This window comes from Schistocerca gregaria, chromosome 1, assembly GCF_023897955.1.
Source record: "Schistocerca gregaria isolate iqSchGreg1 chromosome 1, iqSchGreg1.2, whole genome shotgun sequence".
Classification (NCBI taxonomy): domain Eukaryota; kingdom Metazoa; phylum Arthropoda; class Insecta; order Orthoptera; family Acrididae; genus Schistocerca; species Schistocerca gregaria.
The window spans coordinates 820,606,569-820,631,577 of record NC_064920.1 but is presented as its reverse complement, the minus strand read 5'-3'; the positions used below and the strand labels follow the sequence as shown (position 1 = coordinate 820,631,577).

General features: G+C 38.4%; 2 protein-coding genes across 5 annotated transcripts in view; one reads left to right on the top strand and one right to left on the bottom strand.

Moving 5' to 3' along the window:
• The window catches only part of LOC126271127 (motile sperm domain-containing protein 1-like), a 45,211-nt gene extending 25,265 nt beyond the window's left edge, over window positions 1-19,946 (bottom strand). Inside the window, exons 1-5 of one of the 4 annotated variants that reach the window (XM_049974127.1) lie at window positions 19,711-19,899; window positions 19,367-19,517; window positions 19,112-19,279; window positions 14,362-14,525; window positions 8,768-8,915 (exon numbers count right to left, since the gene is read on the bottom strand). In XM_049974127.1, coding sequence (XP_049830084.1) covers window positions 8,768-8,915; window positions 14,362-14,525; window positions 19,112-19,244 — 445 coding nt within the window. In that variant the 5' untranslated portion in view covers window positions 19,245-19,279; window positions 19,367-19,517; window positions 19,711-19,899. Of the gene's footprint in view, window positions 1-8,767; window positions 8,916-14,361; window positions 14,526-19,111; window positions 19,280-19,366; window positions 19,518-19,597 lie in introns of all 4 variants that reach the window. The other 3 variants (XM_049974130.1, XM_049974128.1, XM_049974129.1) reach the window with 3 other exon arrangements.
• Window positions 19,947-19,993: 47 nt separating this feature from the next.
• The window catches only part of LOC126271111 (Parkinson disease protein 7 homolog), a 75,471-nt gene continuing 70,455 nt past the window's right edge, over window positions 19,994-25,009 (top strand). The window contains exon 1 of the mRNA XM_049974126.1: window positions 19,994-20,213. Coding sequence (XP_049830083.1) covers window positions 20,052-20,213 — 162 coding nt within the window. The 5' untranslated portion in view covers window positions 19,994-20,051. The remainder of the gene's footprint in view (window positions 20,214-25,009) is intronic.

The window sequence follows — 25,009 nt, the reverse complement described above, 5'->3', positions numbered from 1 at the left end:
ATCTTGCTCACCAGATGGTAGAGTTTTGTCAGGGCTGGCTCTCCAAAGACTATCAGTAGCTCTAATGGAATGTTGTCTACTCTCTTGTGTAGACCATCTATATACTCCTTCCACCTTTCTGCTTTCCCTTCTTTGCTTAGAACTGGGTTTCCATCTGAGTTCCTGATATTCATGCAAGTGGTTTTCTTTTCACCAAAGGTCTCTCTAATTTTCCTGTAGGCAGTATCTATCTTACCCCTAGTGAGATAAGCCTCCACATCCTTACATTTGTCCTCTAGCCATCCCTGCTTAGCCATTTTGGGTGTCCTGTTGATATAATTTTTGAGATGTTTTTGCCTGCTTCATTCACTGCACTTTTATATTTTCTCCTTTCATCAATTAAATATTTCTTCTGTTACCCAAGTATTTCTACTAACCCTCATCTTTTTACCTACTTGATCCTCCGCTGCCTTCACTATTTCATCTCTGAAAGCTACCCATTCTTCTCCTACTGTATTTCTTTCCCCCTTTCTTGTCAGTCGTCCTCTAATTCTCTCTCTGAAACTCTCTACAACCTCTGGTTTAGTCAGTTTATCCAGGTTCCATCTCCTCAAATTCCCGCCTTTTTGCAGTTTCTTCAATTTTAATCTACAGTTCATAGATTGTGGTCAGAGGTCACATCTGCCCCTGGAAATGTCTTACAATTTAAAACCTACTTCCCAAATCTCTGTCTTGCCATTATATAATCTATCTGAAACCTTCCAGTGTCTCCAGGCCTCTTCCACATATACAACCTTCCTTCATCATTCTTTAAGCAAGTGTTAGCTATGATTAAGTTATGGCTTGTGCAAAATTCCTTCATCATCTGCAGAGCTAGTTGGCATATAAACTTGTACTACTGTAGTAGGTGTGGGCTTCGTGTCTATCTTGGCCACAATAATGCATTCACTATGCTGTTTGTAGTAGCTTACCCGCAGTCCTATTTTTTTATTCATTATTAAACCCACTCCTGCATTACCCCTATTTGATTTTGTATTTATAACCCTGTATTCACCTGACCAGAAGTCTTGTTCCTCCTGCCAGCGAACTTCACTAATACCCACTATATCTTATTTTAACCTATCCATTCCCCTTTTAAAATTTTCTAACCTACCTGCCCGATTAAGGGATCTGACATTCCACACTCCGATCCGTGGAATGCCAATTTTGTTTCTCCTGATAACAACGTCCTCCTGAGTAGTCCCCGCCTGGAGATCCTAATAGGGACTATTTTACCTCTGGAATATTGTACCCAAGAGGACGCCACAATGATTTAACCATACAATAAAGCTGCATGCCCTTAGGAAAAATTACAGCCTTTAGTTTCTCCTTGCTTTCAGCTGTTTGCAGTACCAGCACAGTAAGGCTGTTTTGGTTAATGTTACAAGGCCAGATCAGTCACTCATCCAGACTGTTGCCCCTGCAACTACTGAAAAGGCTGCTGCCCCTCTTCAGGAACCACACATTTGTCTGGCCTCTCAACAGATACCCCGATGTTGTGGTAGCACCTAAGGTACGGCTATCTGTATTGCCGAGGCATGCAAGCCGCCTCACCAATGGCAACATGCATGGTAAAAAAGCTGGCTAAGGCCAGAGATAAGCTCAGCCGAAATTTTTTTGAAGAACCTAACGGTGTTGCGAAAGGATAGGCTAAACACGGCTGGCGGTGGTGTTTTTGGTGCAGTTTGAAGTAATTTATCTTGTCGCGAAATTGAAGTAGATAGTTCCTGTGAGTTAGTGTGGGCAGAGGTCATTGTTAGCAAACAGAATAAAACAATAACTGCATCCATTTACTGACTTTCCAATTCAGATGATACAGTCGCTGAAAGGTTCAAAGAAAACTTGAGTTTGATTTCGTATATGTATCCGACACACACAATTATAGCTGGTGGTGACTAATTTACCCTCGATATGTTAGAGGTGTGCATAAAACATCATCCGAAATTGTGCAAAACACGTTCTTTGAAAATTATTTCGAGCAGTTAGCTCATGAGCTCATGTGAATAGTAAACAGTTGTGAAAACACACTTGACCTCTTAGCAACAAATAATCCCGAGTTGATAATGAGCATCAAAACAGATACAAGGATCAGTCAAGATTGTCACAGCAAGATCATACATTGTAATTCCAAATCCTCCAAAAATAAACGAAAAATACACCTACTTAAAAAAGCACATAAAAATTCGCTTGATGCCTTGCTGAGAGACAATCTCCACTCCTTCCAAATCAGTAATATAGGTGTAGACCAGATGTGGCCTGAATTCAAAGAAATAGTATTGACAGCAATTGAGAGATTTATACCAAACACATTAACAAACAGCGGAGCAGATCCTGCTTGATGCACAAAATGACCCAGAACACTGTTGCAGAAATAACGAAACAAACATGCCAAAGTTAAACAGATGCAAAATCCTGAAGATTTGCTATGTTTTTACACAAGCTTGAAATTTAGCACTGAACTCTGGTCGTAAGTGAAGTATGTTAGTGGCAAGACACAATCAATGCTTTCTCTGCACGATAGCAATGGAGATACTATCGAAGACAGTGCTGTAAAAGCAGGAATAGTAAACATAGCCTTCTGAAATGCCTTCACCATAGAAGATGAAGTAAATATTCTAGAATTCGAATCAAGAACAGCTGCCAACATGAATAACGTAGAAGTAAATATCCTTGGAGTAGTGAAGCAACTTAAATCACTTCATAAAAGCAAGTCTTCTGGTCCAGACACTATGCCAATTAGGTTCCTTTCTAAGTATGTTGATGCCTTAGCTCCATACTTAACAATCACATACAACCATTCGCTCGACGAAAGATCCGTACTCAAAGACTGGAAAGTTGCACACGTTATACTAATATTCAAGAAAGATAGTAGGAGTAATCCACTAAATTACAGGCCCATATCGTTAACGTCAAAATTCACCAGGATTTTGGTACATATATAGTGTTCAAACATTATGAATTACCTTGAAGAAAACGGTTTATTGACACACAGTGAACATGGATTTGGAAAACAATGTTCTTGCAAAACACAACTAGCTATTTATACACATGAAGTGTTGAGTGCTATTGACAACAGATTTCAGATTGATTCCGGATTTCTGGAAGGCTTTTGACACTGTACCACAGAGGCAGCTTGTAGTGAAATTGTGTGCTTATGGAATATCGTCTCAGTTATGTGACTGGATTCGTGATTTTCTGTCAGTGAGGTCACAGTTATTAGTAACTGATGGAAAGTCATCGAGTAAAACAGAAGTGATTTCTGGCGATCACTGAGGTAGTGTTATAGGCCCTTTGCTGTTCCTTATCTGTATAAGTGATTTGGGAGACAATCCGAGCAGCCATCTTTGTTGTTTGCAGATGATGTCGTCGTTTATCGACTAATAAAGTCATCAGAAGATAAAAACAAATTGCAAAATGATTTAGAAAAGATATCTGAATGGAGGAAAAATTGGCAGTTGACCCTAAATAATGGAAAGTGTGAGGTCATCCACATGAGAGCTAAAAGGAATCCATTAATCTTCAGTTACACGATAAATCAGTCAAATCTAAAGATTTGAAATTCAACTAAATACCTAGGTATTACAATTATGAACAACTTAAATTGGAAGGAGAAGGAACACACAGAAAATGTTGTGGGGAAGGCTAAACAAAGACTGCATTTTATTGGCTGGACACTTAGAAAATGTAACAGATCACCTAAGGCGACTGCCTACACTATGCTTGTCCGTTCTCTTTTAGAATACTGCTGCGCAGTGTGGGATCCTTACCAGATAAGATTGACAGAGTACATCGAAAAAGTTCAAAGAAAGGCAGCATGTTTTGTATTATTCCGAAATATGGGAGAGAGTGTCACTGAAATGATACAGGATTTGGGCTGGACATCATTAAAAATAAGGCATTTTTCGTTGCGATGGAATCTTCTCACAAAATTCCAATCACTAACTTACTCCTCTGAATGCGAAAATATTTTGTTGATCTGACCTATATAGGTAGAAATGATCACCATGATAAAATATTTTGTTGACACTGACCTATATAGGGAGAAATGATCACCATGATAAAATAAGAGCTTGTACAGAAAGATATGTGTGTTTGTTCTTTCCGCCCCCCTATACGAGATTAGAGTAATAGATAATTGTGAAGGTGATTCAATGAACCCTCTGCCATGCACTTAAATGTGATTTGCAGAATATCCATGTAGATGTCTAGGTCTTGGTGCAGTGAGTGGATGTGCTCACTGCTGGGAACTACTGTTACCTTGTAGCCTTGAGTGAATCCAGCAATGATATACCATCAAACGATTGAGATGACATCCGCAATGCCATTATGCAAAATGCTGTGCACTTTGTCAACAACTTTTAACTGTGAAGACATGTCAATCCTGTTGTTGGAAATCAGGGCAGTTTTAATGGAAAACATTAATTAGTTAAACCACACCTGATGCAGGGTTGCTACAGAAACTTCAGCTTTTGTAACTAACATCTGAAGGTGATGCCCAAATTCTGAGGGTGATATATCACTGATTACCTCATTGTTTAGGACCAGTTGCATGTGTAGATATACAATTTATGTACTTGTGGAAGTGCATTGCTTTTGACATATCGATATTTGTACAAAGTTGGGGGACGTGGCACGAATAAATTCTAATGACCATAGTAAGATCTGAATTTCCAATGTGCCAATGTTAAGTATATGTCATCACACATGCCATAAGCAGTAAGCAAAAGTTCCAACATTCAGCACCACAGAACCGGCATGTACAGCGGTATTGCAGCTTCGCTATGCGGAGTGGGTTATGCAATGCAGCGAACAGGTGGAATGCTTGTAGGCTGCACAAAACCCGGTAATGTCACAGAATTTCCATTGGTCAGAGTTGTCCGAGAGTTAAGACTGGTATTCACACTGTCCAAACCATCAATCACTGCCACAGTGAAACGACATCTGTGGCAACCAGCATTATAGGTTCATACTTTATGTTCTGGCCCATTATTTGTAGTTTTTGTTGGGTTACAGCTTGTGGGAACACTAGTCACATTAAGAACAGTGATGCAGGTGAATAAAAGCAATTTATTTTGCACTCCTCCATGAACATACAAAATGAGAACCATTCAATAGCTACCCATTGCATGGAAAGAACAAAGAAAACGGACAAAAATTCACAGAGACAAAGATATCACACACTAGTTTCTCAGTGATTGCCTTTACTTCACTGATTTAGTACATCATTACAAATTCTTTAGTTTGAGTGACTTCTTTTCATACTTAATAAGCAAAAATTAGAATCTTTAATGATCTTTCTAATTTCTACTTGTAACTTATCAGTGGGAGCAGACTTAATCTTGATGATGTTACTTCGTGTGAAAAAGATGTGTGCCTTAGAAATGTGTTCCTTTTCATGAACAACAACAATTTTATTACCTTTAACAGATTTGTTTATTTGAATTTTATTGAGACACAGTTTACAATTAATACTACTGCAAATTATGCATAGGTGATTAAAAACTGCCTTTGAGTCCATATCATTAGAAATTATTTTAGTTGCTCTGACTGTAACCTTAGCTTACAGACTCCTATTAGCTTTTATTGTGTCAACAGCTAATTTAGTATGAATCGTGACGTGTTTGGAAGTGGATTCCTCTACAGGGCTTCCTTGGGACCTGCCCCACCCCTATTTAAACAATGCCTATTAATATGTCTCATCTGCCTGCACCTGTGTACCTCCATGATGCTATGTGTGTTAATGTAATATATTATTAAAATTTGGACAAAGTTGCTCTACAATATTATTTGTTTTACATTAAGTGGTTCATACTATGATGTCTTGTCTTGGCCATGTTTGTTGTTACTTTCTCTTTTTATGTAACTTTTCCTATTCTACCTTGATTTTTAACATTGTTATGTATTTTTTATTCAGGTAGCCATTTGGAATTACCTTGGTGGCTGAAACTGACTGTAGTGTTAAAAAACAAAGCTGCAATTGGTTCTGTGATTTGTTTTCAATTAATTGCTATAGTTGTGGATACCCTGAACCATCACATTCCACATCCTGGGAAAAAATGATTACTTATTCCCACATGTAAAGATAATCATGGGTAGGAAACAAACAGAGGCCAGGAAAAGTTTATGGTGAGCACATATTGGTCTTTCGCAGGTCAGAATCGCAGTTTATGGGTGAAATCTACTTATTAGAAAACATTAGAACCCTAAGTAAGATATATAGTTCAATAAAGTGCACTTATGACATGTAAATAGTTTTCCACTTAAAGTTTCTCATATAGTAAAATGTTTTTCATTAACAGTGATACTTTCCAAAACTGTAATTTGCTGTTTCTAATATTTTTTATGTGCTTACAGGTGCGAAAATATACAGTACAATTTGCAGTTTCATCATGCAGCAACGCATGCTTCTTGAAAATTTAGAGACCAATAAAAAATTTTATCAATGTGGCAGGTCAGTTGTGGGTGCTTATTGTTTGTTCACCAGAGAATTGTGTTGCCACCACTGTTTCTCTATTCAGACAGCACTGTGGTCAAGTTTGGGCAGGATTTCAGTCTACATGATCAGAAGCCACCAGAACACAATGCAATGTGTGAAGTGAGCACAATATTGCAGCAAAAGTGGCCAGTGTTGAGGAAAAGCCAAATGTGTCAGATTCAAGATGACCTCAATGGCTGCAGTACTTGAAACATCAACTAAGCGAATATTGCAAAAGGATTTGGGCCTACCCTTAATGGAAGGCCCTTTAAATAGCTATAGAATGAAGCACAAAGCTGGTTTATCCCCCTCCCGATCTCATCCATGGAAGCGACTGTCTCTACGAAATAAGAAAATGGATAAATTGCTACTCGCCATAAACTTAACATGTTAAGTTGCAGACAGGCACAACGAAAAGAAAGATAAGTGCATAACAATCTTCTCATTGTGTCAGTTTGCAACTCAATGTGTCAATTTCATGATGAGTAGCAATCTACCTTTTTTCTCCTAATATAGTTTATATCGCAACACGGATTTTTCATTATTTAAACACATATAGCAGGTAAAATAACCCATTCAACATGTAATGGCATCTACACCTGCATTAGTATTATGTGGCACCAAACACAGATCTCTAATGAAGTCTGTGAAAACAACTTAATATACAGCACTTTCCTTCAGTACAAACACCTTTCAATTCTTCCTCCTTGCCACACTATGGTGCTTATTACCTGATTCAGAAATATTTACATATACAGCTGGTCCAGCCAATTCTAGTTGACACAAAATTGTGTATAGCACATTGTTTCTCACTGAGGAACAGATTAATGTGGGGATCTGAGGTATTGAGAGAGAGAGAGAGAGAGAGAGAGAGAGAGAGAGAGAGAGAGAGAGAACAGGCCTTTATGACAAATGGATAACTCCACACTATATTTATATTCATAATAGGAAAATCTATTGTTTTGGAAGAGTGAAGACAGCATCTGAAACTACATTTCTCCCACTTTCCAGTATGTGTACATTTCTGCCTGCACTGGTTTTTCTAAAATGTCATCAATCATCACATATCCTTAATAAAAATCTTCTTTAACTTCCAATAACATTAAATGGTTAAAAGCCAAGAGCTTTTTGTCATGTACTCCGCACACACTGTCAGGTACTAACTGACAGCAGTGCTTTTGATTGTCTTATCCTTTTATCAGAGCTGTGCTGTAAGCTGTGAGGTCACTGGTCCTCAGTCCATTACTAAATACGGCAATATTTATTATATCCTACATTTGTCATGCTTCCTTCAACCTTTTGATACCCAAATTCTAAACATTATGAGGGTGTTTGGAGAAACAGTTCATCCCCATGATGATAGATGTGTCATGAAATGCTATTTGGTATCAATTTTTAAATCCTGTTCTGCCATGGCTGGTTTCTTGATATAGCATAACCATAAATATGTCTTACGTTCTATCTTGAACTGTTCTATACAGTGTGCACCATTTGTTTGATGTAATAGTAGCCGCACTTACAGGATGTCTTATTTAGACAATTGTTTTGAAAACTACAAATCTTCAAAGGTCTCATAAGCTGTCATATTTTTGCAGTGTACCTGAAGATTGATTTAGTATTCTCTATTCAGGAAAAAGCTAATCTTTCCCGTCAGTCAGCTACAAAATGGCAAAAACTAAAGATTCTTGCTCTTTTCTTGAGAAATGTGCTGCTTATGCACCCCAGCAAAAATGACATCATAAATTTGGCGATATTGTAACCACATTCACGTATGTGATGATTTACTGTATACACAATTGGCAGACAAAGATGTCATGGAAGGGTAAGGCACCACCTGTCTCTACCTGCACTGTGATTCTGAATGTCATTGAAGTGTTCCAAAGAGTCCACAAATTATCATTCACATCGAGGCAAGCAAAAAAAGTTTTGTCAACTTAGTGACAAAAGCAATAAGAAATAAAATCATCTTGTTACTGCTAATGACACAGCTTGAAAACACTTATTCAGACTGAGCACAAAAAAACAATTAGGCTTGTTGAACCCTTTATCAAGGCAGCTTCCTCAAATTGCAATTGGTACATGGTCAAGTTCTTTTAAGAGCTGCTACAGGTGGTTAACAAGCCCTTAATCATATATTTGTAATAGGCCTCAAAACTATGAAAAATTTTCATATCATCAGCATCAAAAGCCCAATTGGGATAAATTAATTGCTATTTTGTTCACAGCTACATGTTTATTGAAACACATATACCTTTGACTTAAAAAAAAAGTTACCTGGTCTAGGGTCTCGTATCAAGCCAAATTGCTGCTGCACAGTGCTAGGTGCCGATGGAAGTCTAAGAAATTCTTCTGAAGAGTCTGATGGACCACCACTTGATTTTCCTGGAAGCAATGTTGCTGGAATGTCCTGTTTACCCATCAGCTAAAACAGAGGAATTAATTTTTAAAATAACAATGCTAAATAAATAAATCATAGAACACATTAAACACACAGTACAAGATAGACACTGGGTTAAACTGCTCTTATGGTGACGGCACTTTTTACATACTGTGTAGGTGCTGGTAATAAATGAAATGAAGGCTGCCAATCTTGAGTCAGATGTTGATATACAATTAAAAATTCACACGCCATTTCTTTCAGTTATAGTTAGCTGGTATTTTGTTTGTGTCATGATGACACAGATGTCTATATTCAATGACAATGTTGTTTCTCACTTTTTTTTGTTTGATTAGTAATGTATGCTTTATTTGTCTTGTAGGAATTTAAAATATATATTATGTGTAATTAGCACAGTAATATTAGGTTTCAAAGAAGCAAAAACTTTTTAGATACTAATATATTCTGCAATTGTCCAGAGTCATGATAGTTTAGAGTAGGTAAAGAAAAGATAATCACTAATGTAAGTTCTTTTTTTGGGTGGAAGATGCCAGTTTACTAGATCTTCAAGGATGTTGTTATGCAGTAATCTAATAGCACAGCTTAAATTGCTGGGATTTGTTTACAAAGAGAAACAAATGAAGACACACAATGTCATTGGCTATCTGCATATGATTCATTTTCCTGTTATCAACACCTACACAGTATGTAAATACTGCAGACATCGAAAAGTGCACTTTTACCTAGACACTGTAATTCAGACAAATGGGGAAATATTGACAGCTGAATTTCTGGAAGCATTATTTCATCATTTTGAAGCAAATGACAAATAGAAAGAGAGAGAATCCTGAAGAAATGCAATGGCCATATGTGTGTTAAATCTTAGGCAAGGGTGGCACTCAATGGGATGAGACTACATGGAAATAAGTAGAATGAAAAGATTCAGTACTGGATATAAACTGCCAAAAAGATAGCTTTATTTGGGAGAGGGGGTGGAGTTGGGGGAGGGGGGAGGGAGTGCAACAGACTGTGGAATAAATTTTTTTATATGAAGAAAACAGCATTGTAATTAACAAGTTTTTTGACAGCTATCACATCCAAGGAAACAACCTCCTTTCTCATAGAAGTGTGTGTGTGTGTGGGGGGGGGGGGGGGGGGGGGGGGGGGAGAGAGTCTTAGGAGAAACGCATGGTTGAACAGCAAAGGATTTTCTGCTGATTTTCCCTTTCCTCGCCAAGTGGTTGCCTCTCACAGTGTCATCAAGTATTGGATGCAGGTGGTGTGCTGATACAGCAGTGGTACTAAACACAGTGCATGGAAGTTCAGAGAGGGAGCTATAGTAGCATGTTCTTGTGTGCTGGTATGCGGCATGATAATGACACCTGTGTTATTTGGTAGCAACTGGCATTGGATAAACTTGCCAATTATTGTAGGCTTTAATCTGAATGTTTAAATTTGACATGTGGCAGGTTCATCAGTCAACAAAACAAAAATTAGTCCCAGTGACTGAAATTCTAGCCTTCCAGATTATGAAACTTGCCCTTGTATTTTGACTTAATCCCAGTTGGATTGCCATTAGTACTTCTTAAGTACTTTGGTGATAAGAATCTGTAAATAACTCACACTATCTATTCTTTTATTTATTTCACTGTTACATTACCTTAGAATGTATAATGCATAAATACACTTGCAATAAGTGGAACCTTTTCCATGAAATAATTCTCACAATTTACTCTAATTAATTGATTCAATAAGTGCTAATGCTGAAGTGAACCTAAGTGAGATCTATCACAGAAGTAGCAGAGTTCATAAAATGATTGTTGCGACTTTTATAATTTCTAATAGCCTGTGAGTAGAACAAAAATGACTACATTATGTTTCAACTATGCATGCATCTCTAGAATCCAACCAAAATTATGGAAATTGCGGGTCTTGGGGGGGGGGGGGGGTTTAAAGCATCTATTAGTTCCTAGATAGAATGATCATGCCCAAAATGTTGTGTTTCTACTCGTACAAGATTTCTTATTGTTTTAGTCAACCTTGCTCTGATACAGCTGTGTACGCTAGTCTCTTCACCTCTGCATAACCAATCTAGCCTCCTTTTCACGTCCTTTGACTCTTCATAACTGCAGTCCAGTTTTTCTTTAAGTTATAGATAACCTTTTGCTCCCTGTACTTCATCTATGCTACCTTCAGAATCACTAAGAATGTGTTTTAGTCAACACTATCAAAGGCTTAGTTTTTTTCTCTTCTAAATCCACAAATGCCTTTCTTCAGTTTACTTTCTATGGTCAGTGATGAGGTAGATATTGCCTACTGTGTCCTTACATTTCTCCAGAACCCCAACTGATCTTTCCACAGATTACTTCCACCAATGTTTCCATCTGCAAATAATTCATGTGTCTATTTTTTTAGCAACTGATGGTTCCGTAATATATCTGTCAGCACCTGCCTTCGCTGATATGAGAGTTATGACTCTAGTGATGAAAAGTTTGAAGGAATAAAGATAACTTGCCAAATAATGGAGATGTTCAGTCGCTCAAAGGTAAATAAACAAGACAGAGAACTTGAATAAAATGTTCGCGGAATACATTTTGACAGGGTTGAGTGGTTTTATTGGGTGGGGTGAATGAGGGCAGGAAGGAGGGGGTTGTGGGACGAAGAGTAGGGGAAGAGCAGCTGAAGAAATTCACACCGAACATAATCCTAATGACTGCTGGTGTGTTAATACAGGATAATGTTTGATTTTAGTGAACAATGTGCAACTTGTTTATCTCAGTACGTTGTTAGGAAAGTCAGCAAGTCAACATACTGTGAAGCCGACATTGCGGAAGATCTCCTTCCATTACTGAAGTGATGCGATATCTTAGGTTTTGTTGGCATGATTGATTAATGGTGTGCTTCTAGATCTTCAGCTGAGTTGTTTTTCATTTTATGTACAACAATTCGAAGTATGATCCAGTCATACTCTTCAAGTGCTGTGAGCAATGCTGCCTGGGCTCCAATCAGACTCCTTTGTTTTCAACCATCAAACAGCAGGGCCAGAGTTGGGGATCAAACAAAGGTTTAAACAACAGTGCAAAATCAATAAGAGTTCATAATCTTGTTGGAGTCCAAACAGTGAAAACACACAATAGAACAGCTTGTAGCTTCTGAAGACGATGTATGGGTTGGTCATCAAAATATTATGTGAAAACCGGAAACTCCTGGAGGTAAGTACTCCGCAGTCTTCCTTTCATTTCAAACTGAATTTTCCTTTTTATACATTTAGCCAGATTTAACTGTGGCAATTTAAAAAAGTAGCAATAGTTAATAAGCACAATGAGTTAAATGTGTATGTAAAAGACCTCAGAAGAACTCTAAAGACATCAGTTTCCTTCTAATCTCACAGGGAATATCTTTTTGCAATTTTTCATATCTAATACCAGCAATTTTACCATCTGTGATTGTGCTGTGAACAGGCTCCCACACCCCACCCCCAACAAAAAGATTCCCTCTTCTCTCTAACTGTAGGCCACACATTGCTTACCTCCTTCTCCCATCAGCAGCAAACTAGAAAAGCATCATTGTAAGATATTATCCCTACCCCTAAAGTCAGCATGAACATCTTCAGGGTCCCAGTTAATGTTTTCTGCAGTTTAGTTCACCCAAAGTTAATCGTGTCATTGGAGAACTGCAACGAATGCAAATGTGTGATGAAGTTATGACAACGTTATGAAAAGGACAGATTACCACTCACCATATAGCGGTGATGCTGAGTCGCAAATGTGCATAACAAAAAGAATGTCAAACAAATAAGCTTTTGGTCAACAAGACCTTCATTGGAATCAGGTGTGTGTGCATGCACACACGCACCTCTCACATACATGAACACTGTTTCTGATGCCGAGGGCAGTCTGGCCTTGGCAGCCAGAGATGGTGGTTGTGTGTATGTGAGTTGCATTTGCAGTGTGTGTGTGTGTGTGTGTGTGTGTGTGTGTGTGTGTGTGTGTGTGTGTGTGTGTGTTGGGGGGGAGTGAGTCTGAATTCGATGAGGGCTTTTCGGGCCGAAAGCTTGCTTGATTGACAGTCTTTTTGTTGTGCCTATCTGCTAATCAGCATCTCCACTATATGGTGAATAGCTATGCTTTTTATAGTATTGTCATTATTCCATCCGAGGTTTCCATTATATGATAAAGACACCAAACAAATGTAATATCTATTTGATGATATATTCTTGCAGAAAATATACTGTGGGGATGGGGCAACACATAGTAAGATATCTGTGGTTAACAGTGGCTGAGGCGTACCTGATTTAGTTTAGAATCAGGATTCAGACAGCCTGCTGTCAAAGAAATTAAAACACGAGTGCCCCACAAAATGCTGATGAGTGCAAAGAAAAGTAGAGTTAGCTTCTTTCATCAGAATAAAGTAGAAGAGCTTCCTCTTTGTTTCAAAATTTTGAGTTATGAAAAGAAATAGATCCCCCCCCCCCCCAATCTCCCTCACGACCAGGTCTCTGGTTGCTGTGACCATACTGTCAGTGGGTGCTTGCAATGTGGCTTTAGCTAGGCGCGCGCGTGTGTGTGTGTGTGTGTGTGTGTGTGTGTGTGTGTGTGTGTGTGTGTGTGTGTGTGTGTCACCAATGACGGCCTTGTTGGCCGAAATCTCATTTTCTGACAGCCTTTTTGATGTGCCTATCTGCAACTTAGCATGTCCGCTATACAGTGAGTAGCAACTATCCTTTTCATAATAAAGATGAAACTCTAGTGCCTTACTCAACCAGAACTAATACAGGAAAAGGAAGAATTGTTACATATATTATGACAGTATGCAAGTTCATAAACATCAAAAGAAATAGATTTTGTGGAAACTGGGACACAGAAGCATCCACATGTGAATTAATATCGAAAAATTGTTCAATTACATCCTTAGTAATTGCATATATATCTCCACTGAGAAACTTTGAACTGTATATGAAGCAAAGGATTCCTTACTATGCTTCTGTGTTAAGACAGCAAGAAGCAGTTGGTAGTCTGTGGTGATTTAAATGTATATAATCTGAAGGATTCTGAAATGAAAAATGATCTGGAAATGTTGTTTAGATCCCACAGCTTGATCTCAGTAATTAACTTGCAAACCTCAGATGGTACAGAAGGGAATACATTTCAGTAGCTGTAAGATTTGTAATGGCCTCATTTTCACTATGGAGGAGTTCAAAGTCACAATGCAATTAACCACGTACCTGTAAAACTCTGATACATTCCCAGCTCCTTAGCTCTACGCATGTTTATTTATTATTGTAAATATATTTAAATATGTTTTCTTTTTCTTTAATAGAACCAAAGTTGTAGATGCTTTAATTAAAACTGATTAGTAATACTTATGTAGTACCATAGAATGCAAACATAACAAACTTCTATACGCTACGATGTATTCACAAGAATCGCCAGAACTCAATATAAATAAACAAACAAATTTATTGAGATCAAAAGAGCAACAACAAAATTACCTGTTTAGTTGTATGATTTTGCATCTGTATCCTAAATTTATCTGTGATGTTGCAATTCGCCAACGTAACTGCATTATGTCTAACGACGATATCAATACAACAGCGAGGTCTAATAGAACCCTCAGGATCTACAACTGTGTACTTGTTTGGAGCAGTGCACAACACTGGAAAAAAATGAAGTAGGTTATCTCAGATACGATGACCATTAAAATAATAGTACTGAAAAATAATGAGTTTTGGTAATAATTGACAGCTGAAAATTTAAAATGGTGGTAAACAAGCCTTATAACATGTTTATTTTCCATACAAACTGGAAACAAATATTAGTTTGCAGTTTTAGAAAAGTTAGCTGTCATCATATTACTCATGTGATTACTGGCACAGAACACAATCAATTCATTTGTTCATTCCGTTCTGGAGATTCAGTCATCTGTACATTGTGTTGTGTAGAGCCCATCAAAAAGTCAACACTTCAAGGAAAGAGGAAGAGCCAATTACTTGCGTTTACTCAAGCTAAGCGAAAAGTAGCAAAATTAAGAGGGAACTTGTTACTTTAGAAAAGCTGTTGCTTTCTCTGTCATGCACTACATGATGACACATATTTCTTTTTTGTCCATGAAGAACAAAATATTCCTCAGGCTACAAAGGAATGACAAAATATAAAACATTAATGCCATTATAGAACTTTTAACATTTGATATATTAGATCAACCCGAAGGAAAACACTTGTAGTCAAAGAATGACGAAGATATCTGTTGTTATGGGCAGTACAGAGTCAGTAACAAGTTTCATCATTTGAACTGTCATGCCACGAATGCGACCATCATGATACTGTAAACAGAACCTGGATTCATCAGAGAAAATGACGTTTTGCCAATCGTGCGCCCAGGTTTGTCACTGAGTGCACCATCGCAGGCGCCCCTGTCTGTGATGCAGCGTCAAGGGTAACGATGGTCTCCAAGCTGATAGCCCATGCTGCTGCAAGCGATGTCGAGCTGTTCGTGCAGATGATTGTTGTCTCGCAAACGTCCCCATCTGTTGACTCAGGGACCGAGACGTGGCTGCACGATCCGTTAAAGCCATGCGGATAAGATGCCTGTCATCTCGACTGCTAGTGATACGAGGCCATTGGGATCCAGTACGGTATTCCGTATTACCCCCTGAAACCACCGATCCCATATTCTGCTAACACTCATTGGATCTCAACCAACACGAGCAGCTATGTCGCGATACAATAAACCGCAATCACGATAAGCTACAATCCGACCTTTATCAGAGTCGGAAACGTGATGGTACGCATTTCTCCTCCTTACACGAGGCATCACAACAGCGTTTCACCACACAACGCCCGTCAACTGCTGTTTGTGTATGAGAAATTGGTTGGAAACTTTCCTCATGTCAGCACGTTTTAGGTGTCACCAACGGCGCCAACCTTATGTGAATGTTCTGAAAAGCTAATCATTTGTATATCACAGCATCTTCTTCCCATCGGTTAAATTTCGCGTCTGTAGCATGTCATCTTCGTTGTGTAGCAATTTTAATGGCCAGTAGTGTACGTGCATATGTTTCACATCTTCTGAACCACTGGATAGATTTCAACCAAACTTGGTGTACATATCGCTTACTGACTGAAATACTACTGTAGGGGCAGACATTGCACACATTTCAGGAATTCCTCACATCCAGTGTTGCCTCCCAGTCCTTCTTGAAGAACATCCCCACAACCCCCAACATCGCCCCAGCTGAATCCCGTGCCAGTAAGGAGCTGAAAACAGACCGCTCTATTGTCATCCTCCCGGCGGATAAAGGCTCCACAACTGTGGTACTTGACAGAGTGGAGTATGTGGTAGAAGGACTGCGTCAACTCTCCGACACCTCAACCTACAAAGCTGTTACCCAGGATCCCATTCCCTCCACCCAGACTGAACTGCAGAAATCCTAAAAATCCAAGGTCCCTCACAAGGCCTCACAATGGCTTCCATAGACTTACTCACTCCACCTGACCCACGTATCCCCACCCAGTATCCAAAATCCACAAAGAGAACCAGCCTGGCCATCCCATTGTAGCAGGCTTCAAAGCCCCAACAGAACGTATCTCAGCTCTGGTAGACCAACACCTCCAACCTATCACCCGCAGACTCCCATCCTACATCAAAGACACAAACCACTCCCTAGAATGCCTCAAATCCATTCCCACTGCTCTCCCAACTGAAAACTTTCTTATCACCTTAGATGCTACATCCCTTTACACAAACATCTCACATACCCATGGTCTCTCTGCCCTTGAGCACTACCTCTCCCAACACCCATCCAAAGATCTTCCAAAAACCTCGTTCCTTATCACGCTCACCAACTTCATCCTCACCCATAATTACTTTACTTTTGAAGGCCAGACCTACAAACAAATCAGGAGAATGGCCATGGGAACCAGGATGGCACCGTCCTATGCCAACCTCTTCATGGGCCGCATGGAGGCGGCTTTCCTGAAGACCAAACAGCTGATTCCCCTGGCCTGGTACAGGTTTATAGATGACATCTTTGTGGTCTGGACTCACGGTGAAGAAATACTCCTTAATTTCCTCCATAACCTCAACTCCTTTTTGAATCTGAATTTCACCTGGTCCTTCTCCAAAACCCAAGCCACCTTCCTGGATGTTGACCTTCATCTTGTTGAAGCTCACATCCACACCTCTGTCCATATCAAACCCACAAACAAACAACAGTACCTTCACTTTGATAGCTGCCACCCATTCCACATCAAATGCTCCCTTCCCTACAGCCTAGGTATTCGTGGCAAACGTATCTGCTCCAGTGACGAATCCCTCAACAATTACACCAATTACCTGACCAGTGCTTCCCTCTCTCGCAACTATCCTGCAGACCTTCCCCCCCAAACAGATCTCCCGAGCAATACATTCCTCCCCGTCCAACAACAATATTCCTACCTCCAGACCACACAGAAGCACCCCCTTGTCACCCAATATTATCCTGGCCTCGAATACATCAACAAATTACTCCGCCAGGGATACGACTTTCTCATGTCAACCCCTGAAATGAGATTATCCCTTGACAAAATTCTCCCCACACCACCCACAGTTGCAGATATGATACAAGAGTTGGGATGGAAGTCATTACAGCAAAGACGTTTCTCGTCGCGGCGAGACCTTTTTATGAAATTTCAGTCACCAACTTTCTCTTCCGAATGCGAAAATATTTTGTTGAGCCCAACCTACATAGGTAGGAATGATCATCAAAATAAAATAAGAGAAATCAGAGCTCGAACAGAAAGGTTTAGGTGTTCGTTTTTCCCGCGCACTGTTCGGGAGTGGAATAGTAGAAGGGGAGTATGATTGTGGTTCGATGAACCCTCTGCCAAGCACTTAAATGTGAATTACAGAGTAGTCATGTAGATGTAGATGTAGAAAGACATATTTCTCACAATCCTAACATCCCTCTAAAAAGCAGTATCCCTTCACCAATTTCCCCAATCTAATTTACAAAATTTCCTATTTCAGCTCTGGTCTGAAGTGTTGACAGGCTATAACAAGGGCATGACCACCAACTGACAGTCCACACGGTCAATCGAGCAGTACTGACCACACAGTGATTGAAATGCTGCTGAGCACAACTACTTGACTTCAACGGCTGCTTCATGACATGTGCCATCTGGATTTTGCCCTCAATAACTATTTCTCTGAATTGCATAAATGACAGTTGTCCTTATAACACATACTTTAATCATACAAGCCTTCTGACCTCAATCTCCAATAGTCACCATCCAACATCCGCTCTTGTCCCCATGGCTTCAAACTTTACTTGTTCTTTACTTGCACCTTCCTCTGTTCTACCTCTCTCTCAGTCTACTCCTCCACATCAGTGTGTAGCACATGCAGGTCCCACACATGCACCAGAATGGGATCAATCGTAGCCGTATTCCTATCAAGAGCACTTGTTGCTATTCCCTCATTGCTGTTAGTCACACTTCCTTCAAACCTTTCCTTAATATACCATTTAGCTTTTCTTATTGTCTTATCGAAAATTTGATGAATTTTCAACATACTTTTTGAATAATGGTGTAATTTGATGTGGTTAAGGAATTACGGGAGCTTTTTTCCCATTATGTTTGTTGTAAGACTTCCTTTCCTCAACAATTATTTTAACCACACTAACCCTCCACTTTTTCATTTCAGTTACTGCATCAAAATAATGAAGAAACATTACAGAAGCTGCAAAATATGTTATTTACATCGGTTTTACTGGAGTGTGTCTTGTATTTTTCCCAACATCAGCATAAAATTGAGTTGTCTTGATAGATATTGTGATCACTAAAATCACTGCTGAAAAATCTTATTTTGGGGTCTCTTTCTGTTAATACTATGGTTAAATTTGTTAAACTACAGTTTTGCATTCACAAGTTGAAGAGTTGACTCTTAGTATGAACATGTCAATGCTATGGTTTGAATAGTTGAATTGCACAACAGTTATATCTCCACAGAAATCAGGTAATTTATACCATAATGTTACTAAGCAGTCACACAAACTTTAGAATCAATATACCACTTCCTTTACTTGAACATGTTTCAATTAAAAATCTAACAATTAGATGAAACAATGTTCAAAATAATTGTCCTTAACATTTCGTTTATTCACTGCAGTAAAATTTTACGTAATCTTCTACAAAACAGCTGTTTCCCCCATCTTATGAGAAAAGAAAATGTTAAGAACAGTAGTGACTACTAACTTTGCTTACCTCTGAATCTAATTGGAAATTCGTAAGGATTGTATAAAGTTAATACTTGTTTGTGTGACGCTTGGTCTTCAAGATAAAATATGATTGGTGTTGGATATACGAAGACAGGCACTTGAATCGGTCCAGGATGCATTCCAACCACATTTATTCTTGATCACAATCACGTCACTGAAACAGAATACCGAAAGCTATATGAAATGCACTTGGCAATAATTCTATTTTCTACCTGCCTTGTCAATGACTGTGAGAACATACGATAGTGACAACGCCGATAACAATTCTTATGCCTTGGCTTCCCATGAAAAACACGATCACTTCTCATTCACACGTGACGTCGAGTCGTGTACGAAATCTATTAACAACTAATTTTATCGTAACAGGTACGTCTCAAGAACATATCGCAACTCTGAAATATAAGCGAGGATTATAACAATCTCATCAACCTGGCTAAGCTTATCAAACAGCTGATTTTGTCACTTTACTAACTGAAAGCTAGAAATAAAACAAAAATGCATACAGAACTATACAACCACGTATGTTAATTGTTCCGTAACTAAAACGACATACAACGTATACAAGAGAAGACTTGCAGTCCATACCTTTAAATTAAGACTCTCATGCAAACAATAACAACCTTGACTCAATTCATATCTTTCCGGAAAAACAACACAAAGAGCGAAATCATGCTGACAAATTTATAATGATTTGCAGCTACAATCTGTAACAATAATTCATACGCGGTGAATATTATAAAAATCATCATGTTTTGAAGATAGCCAATGGAAGACAAAATTACTAAATGTGTTAACTGATTTCCTGCCACAATGAACAAAATTCCGCAATCATGCATGTGTAATTCGAAGGTTGGCAAGGAGCAGACGACATTGACAAAGGTCAGTTGCGTGCCGTCAACGGCGTTTGTATTGTGTGTGCAAATGGCATGATACTGCGACGCTCAACAGCTTGTATATTTGCCTTACAGAAAGCGTTTCTCACGAGTGAAACAGGGGCAATGGCTAAGAAATCTGCTGTCTTTTTGTTAGCAGAGGGAGCAGAAGAAATGGAATTTGTGATATCTGTTGATGTCTTGCGTCGTGCCGGCGTAAGTTGCTTCCATAGACGATTTGTATTTAATTTTCCATTTATTTATTTGTTCATTCGTAGACAGCAAATGTAACATGGAAGTTTTCCGAATGTACGTGCAAATTTCATGTAAATTCAATTTTAGGAAAATGAAAAGTGTATGAATTTCATCTACTATCAAAAACAGGCGATTTTTATTAGAAAACGAGTACTCACATGTTTTTTATCTAAAAAAAAGTCTGTAATAGGGGTAAAAGTAAAATTGCATTTTCTGTGCAGTTCGGTGGGTTAAGTAGAGTGCACGTCTCCAGTCATGTTCAGTCTGTCAACGTACTTCAAAAGACCGTTTTGTGACAAAAAAGATGGTCAGCACAGAACATTTGCTGCGAAGTTGGCACATATCGCAGCGATGTCATTCAAACATTCAACCTCTATCACGAGACACAAAACCTTAAATATGTCCCATAGTTCCGAACATTGTCAATACAAACAGATAATGACTGATACTATAAATAATTTTTTGTGATAGATCTGTGCACTGCCTACAAGGCAACAGATTGGTATGTGTCAGCCCAGACAGTATGCAACCATACGTTCAGTTTGCCCTGTAGTCATCTAACAGTGCAAATCCTCTGCCTCAAACGTATAGTGGTGCACAAAAAACATCTGGAATAGAACCTGGGTCAACAACATCAGGGTCTATTCACCAATGAGAAAAGGTTTTATCTAATGACTATGCTGAGGTTATGAAGGACTGTTTAACAAAGAGGTTGATCAGTTGTGTTTAGTGCCAATATCGTACAGATTTGGACACCTTATCACCGTCAAAGGTAATCAGAGGGCTGTACAGTGTTGGGATAGCCTATTGTGCAGTCCTACAGTGTACATTTCAGTGACAGGTTCGTAGTTCAAGTAGATAACACCCAAGCACACTGTGCCTGCCTCATGAACAACTCGATTCAGAAAGCAGAAATAAGTGGAGTGGAATAATCTGTGCCTTCTGCTGACACGAACCTGATTGTGTATGCTGGAGACTAGTTGACACTTGCTGTGTGTAAACACAGGTATACTACTCATATATTGGATGACAACAAGAGGGTCACCACTGCAGAAGAAGACAGACTGAAGCAGGAATGTGTTGATCACTTTGTGCTCTAAGAAGCATTGAAACATATTGAAATGCATGAGAGTAAAGCAACATGGTATTGAATGTTCCTCAGCAGCAGGTTCTGATTTTACAGTTGTGTGATTTCGAGAAGATTGTTAGTTTGATTAGGGTATTGTTTTGTTTTTATTTCACTGTAAAGATTTATTTATATACTTATATTTCATTTTATCATGTTAAAGATGTAAACATATTAACAATTTAAAGGGATAAAAAACCCAGTAGTTTTGTGTTTGGTTTAATATAGTCTCTAAACATATTCAGCTGAACACTATGGGGCCTGCATAATCACTTCACAGTACAGACATTGCCTGAGTAGAATCTTTGTACAGTTCTTAAACTTCCTGGCAGATTAAAACTGTGTGCTGGACCGAGACTCGAACTCGGGACTTTTGCCTTTCAAGGGCAAGTGCTCTACCATCTGAGCTACTCAAGCACAACTCCCGCACTGTCCTCACAGATTTACTTCTGCCAGTATCTCGACATCTGCCAGTATCTTTTTTCCTGTACGGTTCTGCTTTTAATTCAATTTATTTTCTGATGTAAGTTGACAGTGTGTTGTAAAGTTTAACCAAATTATGGCTCATGTGCCTTTGAGTATGTGTTGTTTTGTTGTTTTTGCTTGATGTGTATGGAAAGCTGCGCTCTGTTGGGTGTTACACAGCTACAAGAGTCATCATTTGTTTCAAAATTGTGTGTATTTTAGGATACCATTGGTGTTCTTGTTTTTGAATAGTGGTTCCAATGTGTCTGTGGATGGCAATGGATTATTATTTGGATAACACTGTGTTTTAATACAACATAATTCTTTTAAATGGCAGGTGGTGGGACATCAAAATGTTATTCTACATGTGGCAAGGGACTGGAAATTGTCGGAATATGCCATCCTTGCAGCTTCCACAGTGTAAATGTTTGAGATAATTCTTAGAGCAAAACAGTCTGAACTGAATGTCTAAATAGGTTTCATTGCAGCGTCTTTATAATTTAGGTTTCTACTAACATGAGTCCCTAGTAGTTTTGTACATTTTATTCGAAGGCTTTGTCACCTAACACTACGTTTATCTTATCATTTGTATATAATTTCCCAAATTACATGTAATTTGTTTTATTCAAATTTAGTAGCAGTCTTTTAGCATCAACCAAAGGGTGCACATACTTGAGGACTTGCTCTGTAGTTGTAAGCTATAGCAGAATTCCTTTAGAGTACGTACCAACACACTAGTGTCATTTGCAAATAACTTTGCTTTGCCTCCATTGTCAGTGGTTTGTACCTCATTTGTGTATATGAGAAATGGCGTAGGACCTAGAACACTTCCTTGTGTCCTCTTATTTTGACTTTCTTTGTTTCTGATAATAAACTGATTTTGTGAGTTCTTTTTTTTTGCCATTGTTTACAATATGAATTACTTTAGAAAGAAGTAAATTCACTTCTGCTAGACTAGATTTTGACTCCCCCTCCCTGTGTGGCACGTTATTATTGTTTCTTTGACGTTTTAGTGTTATGGGTTGTTAAATTACCATCTTGTGTTCATTACCATTTTTTTGAATGATGGCTTCATTGGTGGGATTTTTCAGCCTTCCAGGAAACCACTCCTCCAATATATGACAAACTGGCAATGTTCACCTAAGGTCTTACAAGTGAAGCAATCTTGATTTTAACAGATCAGCATGTCATTAACATTCCATGTTTTTCTACATCCACATCTATACTCTGCAAACCACTGTGAGGTTCATGGCAGAGGATATGTCCCATTGTACCACTTATTAGGGTTTCTTCCTGTTCTATTGACATATGGAGGTTGGGAAGAATTATTGTTTGACTGCCTCTGTGCATGCAGTAATTATTCTAATCTTATCCTTATGATTGCTGTGTGAGCTGTATGTAGGAGATTGTAGTATAACTGTAGAGTAATCATTTAAATCCGGTTCTTGAAAATTTTGTTAATAGACTTTCTCAGGATAGTTTAAATCTGTCTTCAAGAGTCTGTCATTTCAGTTTTTTCAGTAGGCCTATATCTGTGACACTCTCTAACAGATTAAACAAACCTGTGACCATTTGTGCTGCCCTTCTCTGTATACATTCAATATCCCCTGTTAGTCCTATCTGGTACAGGTCCCGTTACACTTGAGCCATATTCATTTGTTGCGGTGACCCTCATACTACAAGCAGCTTTTGAACATTCCAGTTTTTTTCCTTAATATGAGTTTCATGTGTTAGCTGCATAATTTAAAAGTTTTCTATTTTCACATTAATATTTTTTGTGTGTGTCTGAGAATTATTTTCAGATCTTTACATCTCTTCCCTATTTCACACTTTTCCATACGGCTTCTTATTTGTTACCAGATTGTGTTATTAAGCTAACATTTCTCATAATTTTTTCCCAACTAATCAAATTTTGATATTGCCTCCCATCATATAATTCATAAGGTGGTGTTATAAACGGTGGGTGCTTTCATTTTATAACTTTGTCCTTTTAGTCATTGAAGAATTTTTAATGCCAGTTGTTATCCAGCAAGTGGGATTCATTCTACTGTGGGATATGATTCTTGGCATGCACAACCTGAAATTTTCCATGGAGTGTGAAGAAAAGGTGTATTAAGCATTGTTCATGCTTAGCTGTGACAGTACTCCTGCCCAGAACTTATTACTTAGGCTGTTGATAAAGGGTACACATTTATCTGTAGAAAATGTTTGTTTACATGTTAAAAACGCTTGAAAAGATGTTGACCCTGGAGAATTTGCTTATTATTTGTTATTCTTGGAGTTTCATATTTGTGGTGAAATAAGTTTAATTACATAGAAGGTCAAGAACAGATCTTTCAGCAAACTTTCATTCACAAGATTTATATTGAGGTCTCCAAAGACAATTACAGTGGCTTTTTCAGGAGGCAGAACATTCAAGTGTTTCTAATTGATCAATGAATATTTCTGTATTCTCAGTAGATGGTCCAAATATTGAAATGACTATAACTTTTCCTTCTATTTCATAGAGCTGCACAGCTGCTACTTCAGAATATTTTTTCCACACTCAAGGGATTTGCTTCTTGCCTTCTTTTATATCTTATACCTGATTTGGTAGAGGTATACACATTCTCATTTTTTATATTCTTGATACAATACTGACTTTTCCAAGTTATGAATGTTAATGTCACTTATTTCAAACTTCTACCAGAACTCCACAATACATATGCAATAAATATTGATACCATTCATTGCAGCCTGAAGTTCAATTTATTTATTTCTTAGAGGTTAGATGACATAGCTACCTTTAGAACTAATGGGACAATTTGCAGACTACTCCCTGCCCTTTACCCCCATCACACTGAATTACAAAATGAACTTTCTGCTGATTGGAGCTCCTTCAGCTTTCTACATGATGCTTCTTCAGGCCCTGTATTGATCTATAATCAAATGATCCAACTTCTGAATGTTAATAAAAGGATTCATCTATTCAGGATCTTCAACCGTATTTTAAGGTTTTCCCTTTCCGCTGGTAAGGCATTGTCATTGTTGCAGTGCTTAAACCAGGCAAAACCCCATGTATCTTGGCTGATACTGTCCAGTTAGCCTCGCAAACATGTTCTGCAAACTGCTTTAAAGGATGGTAGCCCAATGATTATGCTACTTTCTTGAATCACGGGACCATCTG